This window comes from Triturus cristatus, chromosome 6 (genome assembly GCF_964204655.1).
Source record: "Triturus cristatus chromosome 6, aTriCri1.1, whole genome shotgun sequence".
Classification (NCBI taxonomy): Eukaryota; Metazoa; Chordata; class Amphibia; order Caudata; family Salamandridae; genus Triturus; species Triturus cristatus.
Window position 1 is genome coordinate 1,303,288,584 of NC_140589.1, and position 14,377 is coordinate 1,303,302,960.

Consider the following 14,377-nt stretch of genomic DNA (forward strand, 5'->3'; position numbering starts at 1 on the left):
TTCCTGCCGTTATATATTTCAATGTAACCCCGTCTTTCTTATTCTCTCTCTCTCTCTCTCTCTCTCTCTCTCTCTCTCTCTCTCTCTCTCTCTCTCTCTCTCTCTCTCTGTTTGACTGTCCCTGTCTCATCCAGTCTCTATCTCCCTCTCCCTCGCTCTCTCCCCCTCTTTCGTTGACTGTCTCTGTAGCTGTCTGACTATAGCTCTCCACGTGCCTCTTGACTCTTCTCTTACTCCTTCTGACGCTCTCTTGACCTGTGAGTCTGTGTGTATGTTTTGTGTGTGTGTGTTCTTCTCTCACAGTATTTCAAGGCACCTGCCTCTCTGTCTTTCTTAGAATGTATTTCTATCTCTCTCTCTCTTACTCTTTTTCACTCTCTATCTTCAAAAATCTCTTTCTCCCACTTTCTATGTCTCTGACTTTGTGACTTCCTGGCTGTTCTCGGACATATTTTGTCTTCAACTATTGATTTGTTTGCATATTTCGGGTCAATAGAGCTTCGACTCTGTGATGGCCGCTATATAAATGACAGCGCTCACCCCCTTACTCAAAGTTTCTTTATTTACATTCGCGCTGTCTCTTGTTGTCTCTCATCGCGCACTCACTACCTACTTCTCGTTCGCAGTGTCTCTTTTTCCCTCTGCCATTTCTCACTTACACTCTTTCTTCTCTCTGTCATTGTTTCCTGGTCTTCCTCTATTGCTTTATTCCAAAGGATCTGTCTCTATGCCCTTCCATTCGTCGCTCTCTGACATTCCTTTTGTACAGGTCGGTGCCTACCCTCGTTCCCTGTTTGTCTGTGTCTCTTCCTATCGCGACCCCTTCCCCTGCGTCACCCTTTCACCTCTATTTGTCATTCTTTAACTTTCGCGCCTCGTTTTGATCTCATCTTCTCACTCCATTCGTCTCTACTCCTTTTTTCTGTGTCGGATTCTACTGTTACCTCTATCTCAGTGGCACTCTCTTGGTCTGTTTTCTTTTTCTGTACCTCTGTCACTGCACTTTCTTTGTCTCTCTCAGTTCTTCCCACCCTCCTTCACCTCACGGATGTATGGTGCTCTATCTCGGTGGCGCTTTCTTTTTCTCTTCCATTCTACTTTCTGTCTGTCTCTTTCTTTCTCCCCCTCGCTTCTTCTTTACCTCCTGCCTATCTGTCTCTTTCTCACTCCACGTGACTCTGCGAGAATCTCCTTTCTCTACATCTCTCCCGTTGCCTCTCTTTCTGTGTGGCTGACTGTCACGCTTGCTCTCTCACTATCCCGTACCTTTCTTTCTGTGTCCCCCTCACCGTCTCTTCTCTGACCTGCTCTCCCTTCTCCGTCGATTGATCTTTTTTGCACCTTTAGGAATGTGGCCATTCTTGTTTATTATAACTTTTCAACATGCTGCACAGCAGCCATGCTGCTCTACTACATAGCTTAAAAGCAAATGCCAAGCCAAAACCTCTGGCTAAGCACTTATAAGGTCCCAAAGGCGAGACCTATTGGCTATGCCAATGCTTGTTGATACTAAGTCATTAATGTGGTATGGTATTTTGCCTCAGCTAATGTGATATCTGTGAGGCCAAGAGCATATGGGCACTTGAAGTGGCAACCTATCTAATGTTTTATGTTCCTTGCAGTAGGTCACAGAATAATACATTTCTTTGTTTACAAGTCAATAAATAGTGCAACACCAACACATTACTTTATTTATTCAGGATCTTACATAAGTGTGACTGACATCCTTTGTGATTCAGAGAACATGAGGAACATGCTCTGAGGAAACATGCAGGGGCACACTGCAAAGATGGAGAAGGCATGGAAGGAAAATAGCAACAAAAGCATGGATTAGTTGTCCAGGAAGACTTAGCATATGGCACTAGACTGTGGTGCTTCTCAGTGCTTGCTCTGAACAGGGAGTGGTATTGCACATATTATTGTACATGCCTGTTTACTAAGTAATGGACATGATGTCCTCTTGTTGCTCTATTTTAAACACTTACACCCACTGATCTTTATCCCCAAATCTCTGACTCCTTCTTCCGTCTTGATGATTCCTTTACCTGTTTCCAAATCCTTATCATATCAACAATCCTACTCCATTTTGCTTTCAGCAATCTTTTTATTATCACTCATCAACTCGTAGAATTTTGCCAACAGAGCATCTCCTAAAATGTGTCATAACTATGGTAGAAGATACTGGGCTAAGACTTCGTCTGTGCCGTACACTGCAGCTGTACAAAGTGACTGCGTATTATAAAATACTATGAGTTGGGAGGCTTGCGTTTCAGTGGGTTTTTCGACTCTACGGCGTTCAGGTTGTTAAAATGGAACATATTGACTTAAGTATACTTACAGATTGCCACAAGGAATTACAGTTATTTGTTTTTGAACCTTGCTCTTTGCGCCTTTTAAATTTTTGGAGAACCTGTGGAGTGACAATATTGCCCTGAGAAAGCCTTTGTAAGGTGAAACATGTTGGTTGCATTTTTGTATTGCGCATAAAAGGCCTAATGATGTGTGCTAATTTTTAAAATACACTCCGATGTGTTATTTGCCTCTCTCCTTTGTGTTAAAAATATTTTTGGATGTATAGTAAATGAGCAGTTGGCCATTAGAGGTGGGCAATGTGGGTATACTGATACAGTGATTACTCCAGGTGGTGCGGCATTGGGTTCTTTTCTGCTTTTGTTTGTTCACCGTTTGGGCTGTGGTTCTTCTACAGATGCCTCTGTACTTCCTTTCAAGATACTAGTCCTGATTACCCTGTCTCAGTACTTTTGTAGACTGTTTTGTGCATCTGACATTCTTCTGGAATCTGGTTAGCTCATTGCCCCTCTAAGCAAAGCTCCAACCTTCATGGTTTTGTCTATGACAGTGTTTCACTATTCTTGCCACTGCATTTTATTAAATAGTAGGAACCTCTCTTCCAGAGCCACAGATAAGAGCTCTGTTAATGTTACACTGGAATGAAAGGAACCATCAGACATATCTGGATTGGAAATGGAGGTAAATATAAGGGTCAGGCTATTACCAAGCTAACAGTAATGTTGGTCATATCTTTTATTGCCACATGTTAGATAACAGCCAAAAAGCCACCTCCTTAATGCTTGACATTTTATTGGTTCACAAGTGTGTTTTAGGTCATATAACTTAGAGAGTGCTGATAAAGGAGATCTGCGTTGCAGGAGCATGTTCATCGCTATACACCTTTTACAAGCACTGCTGTCTCAGACTGACGCGTGTGGTCTCAATCGTCCAGAATCTAATAAACTGACAAGAACGTTTCTTGCTTCTTCACTTGCACTGATTTATGGAGCGCGTCAAGGAGATCTTTAAAGAAGTTTGTAATCTCCAAGCAGATAGCATCCAGGATGACAAGAAACAACACACAGTTTAAGATGTTATTTCTCATTACTCATCTGTCTACTTGTAGATGCTCAATAAACAACCTTTTAACATCCTTACAATACACTTGGCCCTGGGGGGGTATTTTGCCCCCTTCTTTATATTAAGATTGAGGGACTCTTGTGTCTGTTTCCAATAAACAGCCTTACCATTTTTGGGGTTTATCTTTTTGATGTTCCTTTTTAATCCTTCAAAAAGATTACATTTAGGGAATTTTGGGAAGGGCACACTGGAGATTGGGTTATATTCACGGTATCACCATTCCACTTTCATCTGCAGCATCTGGTATGAACTGGAACTGAGTATTTGTTGCCTTGGTGTTGCATCAAAGTGTTTACCAGTTACCCCATTTGTTTGGTTCTGGGCAATACATATTTTAAATAATTATAAGTTTGTGGTTTGAAAACGTCATTCTAAACCTGCTGCTATTATGTTAACAACTTTTCTGCTGCTTGCCTTTTTTATTGAGTGAGTTAACTTACTAGTGGGGCTTCATGAGTGTTGAACTTTATTCAAATTGTGCTTAATTTGTTAATTGTAATTTCTCTCTTTTGTAGAGAGCTTGCCGACCGAAGAAGTGGAGGCTGGGCTGGATAAGTTATCTGCAGGATGGAAAGACACTGTTCGGCACACAGAAGAACAGCTTAAAAAAGTGCATTACCAAGATGTGATGAATGACTTCTTCAGTGACTTGGAGGAGGTTGAAAAGGCTGTGAAAGAGGAGGAGACATGGTTAATAAATGCTCCTTCCTCTGTGCCTCAGCGTGAGGCGTTAAAAGCATTAAAGGAGTCTTCTCAGGTATGGACTTTCCATTACTTTGGGATTCATGGGGCAGAAAAGCTCTTCTCTGTGACAAAAAGACCTTTGAAATCTGTCCTGAATTTTTTTTGCACTGAAATACCTTGTGTGTACCAGTGACACCCAAGAAGCCTATATATAAATTAAATTCCTCATGTTGTTTCAACTTAATTTTGGACATATCATTGAATGGTGCTGTTGTTTAATGTTAAGCTGCTTGACTGGTTGAGAAGCCCTTATCAGATTTGTACTTGTCAACAGTTCATAATGAATTTGATGGAAACATGGTGCTGTGAGATATTATTACGTATAGGATCTTTGTATAAAGTACAATTATTTTAGCATTAAAAAGGTAAGAACCGTTGCAATGGCTGCCTTTCTGACTCCTATGTTATGAAGACCAGCAAAATGTTGACTGGAACTACCACATGACGGTACAGCTATGCTTTTATCTGATCCTGAGGAAACCTCTGCCTCTTATAATGCTCTTTGCCTCTTACGCTCCAACATTTAGTTGGATAAATGAATGCCTGAATCAGTGCAAACCTAAAAGAAAAAATATGAATTTATTTTATTATGTTTTGGCCCTATGCAATATTGTTAAATTAGAAGCGAGTTTGGCCGGTTTATGCCTTAAGTACACCAAGGTTCTAAATGAACACCTGCATTTGAATGCTTTATTCAGTCTTTTAAAAACCCTGGTGATAGTTAAAGCGATTATTGCAAGTGCTTTGCGCGCTATGATAGCTGCTGACTCACATAGCGTTTTTTGTCTATGTGGCTAATGTTCTCACCAGCGACTGATGACAGAGAAGACAGGGAGATGTGTTGACTCGGTCACACAGGACTGAAGACATGGTTGCAGTTTCTGGCTCTTAATCGTGCTGTCTAAACCCTATCTATATGCATTCATCCCTCATCAAACTTAATGATTGTGGGTCAATCAATCAATCAACCAATCAATATAAACTTTATTCAGTCTTTGAAGTAAAAGTATAAAAGTGATCATAACCATAGCATTCACATCAAATATCATTCTTCCTCGATATAATCACTTTAAAAAACAATGCAAAAATTAATCCATGAGTTAAAAATTCTAATACAAAATCTGAAAAGATGACGACTGACCTGCACACCCCAGGGGTTTAATCGCAACTGTTTGTGGGTCTGTTTGCATCCATCTAAAACTGGGTTGTCTCTTTTTTTAACGGTACGTTGTCTGAGTTAGGGACACATGTCTCACATTTGTGGAGGACATTCCTGTCTCAATACAGAAGCCTACAGTTCTTGCCCTTCGAATTACCCCTTTTGTGAATATTGTTGGCAATTTGTGAATCAGGATGTGAGTGAACCAGTGGGTGTTGCTCCTCGTGGTTTCAGACTGTGGTCTCTCTAACTACAAATTACAAGTTTGGCTAGATATACATCAAGCCCTTCCACTTATGAGCTGAGAACTAATCCTGAAGCTCCTCGTCTTCCTCTATAATATGTTGACAGTGAGGGCGAAGGAAGGGATAAATCCAGAGTCTTTTTCTTGTCTTCTGGTCCTCTGTAGTATGCGAAGACGTATGAAAACAGACCTTCATTTATTGTTTGAGGAGTTACAAGTACTCCTAAATCAATAGGGAGTTGAGGCAGAACCAGTAATGGAGAGAGTAGCAGTATACTCCACACACTTCACGTACTTCCTTGTCCCAAAGATGGATAGACCTGTAAGACAACTATAGGGCATGTGACAGCTAAATGGATATCAAAGCACAGCAGAGTCCGGTGTGTTAATAAACCAAAATATCATTCAGTTCTCTTAAATGTCAGTTTACATGGTTTCTACTTCCACATACTAATGCACACGGCATTTGTATGCTTTCTGATAAGTGGGCACAATTATCAGATCACATTGTTTGTTGAGAATCACAGTGAATTCGAAATATTCCATCCTACCTTCCAGTCACCAGAAGTTGTTCTCGGGAGTGAATATAGGCACCGTACTCTTGTGGATCATGTAACTCTGGAAGAGCTAATGAGAGTTTGCGAAACAATCACCCTGGACCACACATCGCCCCAATCTCTGACGACTCTGGACGTCTCACCGTGAGAACAGTGATAAAAATGTTAAGTATAATGCCATCAACAATTCAGTTGGTGCCTTGTGCCTACCCCATTGATGCCACTTCCAGAACGGCACAAACTTGAGCCTGTGGAATCAGGAGGATCTAGATGATGTTATTAGATGAGAGTCTTGGGCTCTCAAGAACCTGCGGGTGGGCCATTTTCAGACCTCATCCCTTAAAATGAATGTAATTAAAAGACCCCACCGTCACATCGTGGTAAGCTCATATGAGGACCACAACAGTTTAAGGAAAACCAAATTGGGCATTCACAACTTCAATGCCCTCTCATTGTTCTAGAACTGAAGACAGAAGCTCTAGTCTTTGACACTTTTCAAGGTTCCACACTATAACAGTAGTTGTGTTCTGCAAAACAACATACTAACCTTATCTTATTTACTCAAACAAAGGGCAACACTGTCATTAATTTTCACACATTAAATAAAAGATGCAGCAGGAGACATGACAAATATACCTAAAACAGGCAGAAAAGCATGAGCCAGATGTAACCAGTGAGCTAGCAGTTCAGACAGTAAACAAAGCTTTCATTTCTCAATTACATTTTTACAAGATTTGGGAAACTTCAATTGTAGGTTTTATATGAATTAAAGAAACTTGAAAATGCCAAGATCGTGTACCCAGACTCCGGAAGGTGCAGTTCACGTGGAATGCTGGTTATCTGTAGTAGGATACTTAGGTGTGTTTTATCACCAATTCCACTGATTTTGCTGCTGTTGGCAAATTCTGTCAAATTATGATGATGCTCACTGATGTCGGTGAGGCAAATATGGTTTCCACATCTGATGAAATGTGAGCACCTCCATTTCAAAAGCTTCTGATACACCCAGTTTTACTGACAGCGTGCTAGTGAACAATGCCGTAAGTGAAAGTATCTTTCGTAGCCCCTATGAGAGACAACAGGCGTACGCCTCCATTGGAAGCTCCTGTGTTTAGGGCTTTCTCATAAACCCTTAAGGTAATGTCTCCCAAGGGGAATCTAGTCATTGGAGCAGAATGTAATTCAGCAGTTGCGAAACTGACGTTACCATAATTTAAGCCAATCAATAAAAGTCCTATTAGGAAGTTGACTTTAAAAGTGCCGTTCTTATTAGCAAATTGTTTTTCTTAGATGAGTCACTGAATTTCAGGATCTTGCAGTTTCAGACAGCTTTATATAAATTCATAAACACCAGGCTGGTTCTCAGAATTCACTTCAAATTATTTCCAGAATGCACTTTCACTGTACCAAGTCACCCAGACTACAGAGCAAATGGCTGTCTTCCTCAGCAGGCTGGGCAGGCAACCCTTGAAAGTCAGGAAGGGTGATAGCAAGCCCTGCAGCTATCCTTGGAAGCTCAGGAAGGCGGAGTACAACCCCCAGGATATCCTACTTTGGCGAGGAACGCCCTGACCCACACCCAATGCCCCTTTGCCCCAATGTCTGGACTACACAAAACACCACAGGAAAGCCATTTACAGACTTGTGACCTCGGACACTGGCAGAAAGTCACATTTGGTTTTGACAATTTTTTTTAATAAAAGTGCCATTTTCAAAATAGTAACCTAAAATCCGACTTTACCATCAAAGAGAATTTTAAATTACAATTAATTTGAGTGTTAAAAGCATTTCTCTATCTTGTCCCAAACTGAATGTATCAATTTTGAAGTGAAATAAGGTAAGCCAATGTTAGTATATGGGAGAGAAAGCCTTACAGCTGGGAAAAATGACCTGCCTGGACATGTATAATCTAAGTGCACATGTCCTACTGTTTAAGTACTATGCACCCTGCCATATGAAAACTTCACAATGAGCCTGCAAGATGCCTTCTTCCATCTCGTTGATATGATGATGATGACGATGTTGTCTTAGACACTACCTTCATATCGAGAGCCATTTCCTACCTTCTTTCAGGTCCCCTTTTTCACATTAGATATTGGAAGAGCAGTAAAGAGCGCAAATGTTATGAAATCTACCAATTTTGGCTTGGAATTAATCTGCAAAGCCATTAGAGAGGCTGGCATTGCCACATGGATAATTAGCTGCATTCAATAAGGTAACAAGCTAGGTAATATACAGCCCACTATTACACCACTAACGCACTATACCTAAAACCAAGTTGCAACCTTAGCGTCCTTAAGAAAAGTACCTCTAAAAGACATATGGAAGGAGGCCACATGAGCCCAGTCCATAATTTTGCATATGCTACTCTGTGAATACCCAGGCAATAGGAGAGTCAGATAAAGTACTGATAATACTAAGACACCTATTTGAGACTACTGCAAGTTTGCACCTGCCCCCACTGTGATAAAAAGAACACCTCTGAATCGTTGGTAGACAGCATGGGAATCCACAATAAGATGCATTCTATAAAAGAAAAATGTTATGAAACTGTAAAAGTAGTTAGTAGCTTTCACCTGCTCTAGAGGTGTGGTGTGGCGCAGCAGCCAGAGCGGCTGACTCTGGAGCACGGGGCTCATAGTTCGATCCCCGGCAGCAGCTCAGCATCATGTGACTCTGGGCAGTAGCTCACTTAATCTCCCAGACGGCCCCTAGCGCCTGGATACCCATGGGGTGATAAGTCACACTTTACAAATGTGGAGTAAAAGAATGTCTATATTCACTTGGGACCCGTCCTATCTCCCTGTGTGATAGTCATTGGAAGCATATATATTGACATCATTATTAGTTACTACGTGAAGTTAAGGCAAACAAGACACGTTGTCATAAGAAAATACTTTCTGAAGAGAGTTTGAAGGTGAAGGGTAGTGTGGGTCACTTGAGACATGCTTAAGGCCAACACCTTCATTGTTCAATATCACTAATCAAGTCTCTCTTCTGAGCTCACCCCATAGATTGTTAAATCATGCAGCAGCATGTGAAAGTTGAGTATGTAGAAATGGCTATACTATTGCTATCCGTAAGGAATATCTGTGTTGTTTTTCATGTTATATTACCAATAGCAAGGCTTCACCAAGAAAGTTTGTACTGTTCGGAGCTATCAATTTAGAATTTTGTGGATTGCATATCTATTGTATTTTGTAAAATACATATGTTTATGTGTTCTACTGTGTTTCTTTACAGCAGAATCTGTCTCACCTAGAAAGTCTGTCACCAAAACTCGAACAGTTGCGTTCCAGGGCTTCTGTTCTTAGCTCTGAGCCTGATGCCCCTGCTTTTATTGAAGACAGCATGGACAGTCTTCATGCATATTATAGCACTGTCCTTCAGAAAGTGAAGGACCGATGTCTGGAACTCCAGAAAGGTGAATTAACTCATTTTATTTATTGTATTTTTATAAAAACTGGATAAAGTAATATTTATTTCTGCTCCCTTATATTTAGTTGGATCTATAAGAATTCTGCAAGGTTACACTCTGCTCTTTCACTGCTTAGGTGATTGCTCAGCCAAGACCATTTTTAAAATGTTTGTTAAATCACTAAAACACCTGCACTTTTTTGTTTTGCTGTGCATCCATACAGACAACTATGTTTTGTTTTAAATGCTTAAGGGATATTTATTGGTGCAATTGCCACAGCACATTCAATATGTAGGAGATATTTTGCACTTGTTTAACAAAATTGCTTATTTTTCCAGAGCACCAACGTAAAAACTAAAAGACTAAAGACATTTTGTCTTGTTCTGAATAACTTGAATCTGGCAATCCTACATATGTGTGGATTTTTATAGTGGTTGTGCTCTGTGTAGGCAATTGGGTAATAAGGGGTTATGGTGCACTGTACATTTGTTGATGATAGTAACCCCATGAATTTGGAAAAGTATAAATAGTGTCTTCCCAACTTTTGTAAAGGCTCTAAAATCTATTGCTTGGAGGCGCAACCCTTTTATCCTTTTAGGATGGCTATGAGGGCATGTAGGTCATGAATATTCTTATTGTTTTTATGTCTCGCCTAGGCAGCGCTTGCTCTGTCTCTTCGAGACATTCTGTATTCATGATATAGGCCTAAAGCTCTGCCCATCTTTTTAATTGGCTCCTGTCCCTGTCCTTTGTAAATGGTGGCTTTTCATTGGTCAATAGGCTTAGTAGTCCCATCATAGTACTGCCTTGTCTCTTCTTGTAACCTCCCATGAGGATAACCCCTGTTACATGTGTTGTTGCTCCCTAGGTTTTAATTATGGCCTCAAGGCACTATTTTCTTTAAAGGCTTCAGGCAGGACACACACTTGTAGTACTAAGCTAGGATGGCAGTGGTTACTTCACTCACTAGAACATCTCACATTGATATGAGGCTGTCTATAAATTTCCCTTCATCCGCTCCACACAGAGTACAACCTAATCCGAAATTAATGTAATATTTCTTTTGTCACATTTCAAAGCTACTAATTGTAAATATGGACTTAGCTATTTGAATATACGCGTAATCTTGAATGCAATGCATTTTGGGTAGGATGGATTTAACATATCTTCTGCAGGGTGCAGTACCATATATGACCAAAAGAAGTCCCTGTTTGGCCACATATGGTACTGAAACCTGCAACATGGCTAGATAAAAAACATTGCCATTTATAATGCCAATAACTCCAACTTTGTAGACATGCAGTGCTGGTGCCTTGCTCACTAGGGACCTCTAGGAGCAGCTTGAGGTACTGCACGTAGGCATGCAGTGCTGGTGCCTTGCTCACTAGAGACCTCTAAGAGCAGCTTGCGGTACATCACGAGACATGCAGTGCTGGTGCCTTGCTCACTAGGGGCCTCTAGGAGCAGCTTGCGGTACTGCACCGAGACATGCAGTGCTGGTGCCTTGCTCACTAGAGACCTCTAGGAGCAGCTTGCGGTACTGCACCGACAAATGCAGTGCTGGTGCCTTGCTCACTAGGGACCTCTATTGCAGCTTGCGGTACTGCACCGAGACATGCAGTGCTGGTGCCTTGCTTACTAGGGACCTCTAGGAGCAGTTTGCGATACTGCTCCGAGACATGCAGTGCTGGTGCATTGCTCACTAGGGGCCTCTAGGAGCAGCTTGCGGTACCGAGATATGCAGTGCTGGTGCCTTGCTCACTAGGGACCTCTAGTAGCAGGTTGAGGTACTACACTGAGACATACAATGCTAGTTCCTGACTCACTACGCAATTGCAATGTACTAGGTCTCGCATTACTAAATGTATGAGTTATTGGTGTTGCATTATTATTTGCAATGCCAATACATCCTACTATTAGTAATGCGAGACCTATTGCATTGCAAATGCTTGTTCTTCATTGTGGCAGTTTAGCAAAAGGATAGAATTTCCCTTCTCACTCTTTCAGAGAAACGATACAATCAGGTAGGGATTATATATGCTGCTTTATTAAGGTCTCCTGAGAGTCAACATTACAGATATATAGATTTTACATGTAATTAACTACTGATGTCTGCAGTCATTCTTTAGCTCTGCAAGAATTGTTTAAATTAAATCTCATCAAACTGTCAGTTTGTGGTTATTTAAAGTGGGGGCAGATTTCAACCCAGGGATCCTAAACAAACCATAACTAATCTGTGTTTTTAAACTTTTCACACCCTATTCCGCATGTTGACCTGTGATAGTGTCGATGTATCTGATCAGCTGCCTTGGAGAACGGTTAGGATATCCTGCACATTTGACCAATTATGACATTTCCCTTAACTCTCCTTGGTGCTAGAGCATGACTTTGGCAAATGTCATTTCACCTATGTTTTCTTATGTCTCCTCACTGTGGTGATGCTAGGCAGGTATACTTTTCCATTGGTCTCTGGTGTTGACAGGTTCTAGTGGATTTGTTGAAGGCAACCAATAACAGAGACTGTTCCAAAATGTCATTTTAGGGTCGGTGTATTTAGTTACAGATATCAAATCATAGGCTATTGGGAAACATCTAAAAAATTGAGAACTGTGCCACATCCACAGCTTAGCAACTCTATCAGTGGGTGGTAGAACTGACTGCAATTGACTACATAAAGAGTGATAGTGTTCAGATTTTCTGTCATTTTCTTTTTTACTTCATTGTGCAGGAGAATGTCTCCTCAATACATTTTGATCCATAATTGCTCTCCCTTGGTCTCCTGCATGTGTAGGCATAATATAAATATGTTTGGAACGGGTTGGTTGGCTCCACAATTGCTCAACCAGATGACGGGCAGACACAATTTCAGAACAGAAACTTAAGATGAAAGGCTCATTTTAAGACACGTGTCCCTTGATTGCTGAAATGTATAACTGCACCATAAAATAGGAGACAGTGCTGAATATGCTGTGCTGTGTTATTTGTAAAAGAGTACATTGTGCATTTTGGTTAGGCCACCCTTCTACAGGTATATAATAGATTGGCAGATGGTCTCAGTCAGTTTGCCTTCTTTGATTTACCTACATAGGTATATCAGTCGTGTATTGTGTCCATAAGACATGTAACTTTCGCCGTGCTGCCGTGATGCCGTGGTTTCATCACTACTTTCATCCATATAATACCCTTGACCCCTCTCGCATCTGAGTTGTTCCCCACTGAACTCTGCCATCCTGCTTGTGCCTCGGTTCACTTTCACAACTGTCTAGAAATGTGGTATCCTCTGTCATTTGTTTTATGATCCAGTTCCTTCTCTATCCCCTCGGCTATTGATGGACTTAACTCATCCAGCATATGCGCTAGCCTTCTCTCTCATCGGTCCTGGACCTTGCCCCCAGACCCATTTTTTCTGTCTTGATGACCTTAAGTCATCCTCTATATACTGTTGTCACCTCTCACTCATCCTATGATAGTCCTCTCTCTTTGAACCTTGTATATTATTCCCATTTTCTTAAATGGATCTTGGCCTCTACTAATCTGTGGGTTCCTTGGTCGTCTCTCTCATTGCCTCAGTTCCCTCGTCATAGTACTTGTTTATGTGTTTGATGATATTTTATGAATATTGTAAGATGTCTCACCCGGTCGTTCACCCTGTCATTGATTAGGTGCTCCATCCCCTGCCTCTATCATCCATTGTGAACTTTCATACAGTCTCTCCTCGATCTTTAACCATAGCCCCCTTCTCTCATTAACTTTTTGCTTATTTCATCTTCCACCCTCCATCTTTTCCATCCATTCCACCAACCGGGATCAGAACCACAAAGTGCAGATTTAAATTGGAAGGGATAGGACTGGGAAGAGTTTCCATCTTGCTTTTTGTTAATTTGGTTCCTAGGGTGGCGGGTGATGGAGTCATAGTGGTAGGCTCTGCAGTTCCCTGTTCTCCTACCCTATCCCAATAAGCACCTCAAAAAGTTTGTTGGGTTGCATACATGGAGCAAGAAAGGCCAGACCAGATATAAAAGCCCACAGGCCCAGTCCTGTAAGGGACTTGAAAGAAGCTCGGACATGTATTTCGATATGAAGGTAGTGTTTCAGTGACATCATCCACATATCAACGAGATGCTGAAAGAAGGCATCACACTGGCTCATTGTGAAGTTTACCAGTGCCCAAAAGGTATCTTTCTCAACAACTCAGCAGAAAGATTTTCACCCACTTGGGAGGCCAACATGTTTAAGGGAAAAAAAGTTCCCTCCCCCAACTTGACTGCCACAAAAGTATAGCTTACAGTAGATTAATATACCAGCACTGGAAAAGACCCAATTAACTAAAAGCCACAGCAATGACAAAGGATAAGGTTAATGTGATTTGAAGAGGGGTGTTTTCTAGAGACCCTCAATTGCGTCCCTTCTTCCTGGACAGGTCCAATAGTAAGGTTCATTGCCACACCGAGCTGATAGTTTATCCCTACACAATAATAATTTCTGAAAATATTGTTTGAAACTGGTCTGGGACTTCACAGATAAACATCAGGGGATTTTGAGAGCCACTGGGACAGTTCTTAATTTGTGCCGGTAGTTGCAAGTGTTAGTTAGGCATTGGCACTCATTTGGTTTTATTTACCAGGGATTTTTTTCATAACCAGACTTTGACACAGAAAAAGAGAGCGAAAGGCTAAAAAGGAGGAGGAAGAGAAAGATAGAAACCCTGTCACTCTAAGGAGAAGCAGAGATAAAAATAACCCATAAGAGTGATTTAAAGAGACAGGAATTGGAGGGTGGTGGAATATAGAGGCATGAATTGGCATGAAAACCAGCCAGTTTCA

At 41.2% G+C, this 14,377-nt stretch overlaps 1 protein-coding gene across 4 annotated transcripts in view; it reads left to right on the forward strand.

The window, feature by feature from the left end:
* The window catches only part of UTRN (utrophin), a 1,396,454-nt gene that overhangs the window by 395,229 nt on the left and 986,848 nt on the right, over nt 1-14,377 (forward strand). For 3 of the 4 annotated variants that reach the window (XM_085612275.1, XM_085612279.1, XM_085612277.1), the window contains 2 exons: nt 3,948-4,189; nt 9,380-9,560. In XM_085612275.1, the coding sequence (XP_085468401.1) occupies nt 3,948-4,189; nt 9,380-9,560 (423 nt within the window). The remainder of the gene's footprint in view (nt 1-3,947; nt 4,190-9,379; nt 9,561-14,377) is intronic. The other variant, XM_085612276.1, reaches the window with a different exon arrangement.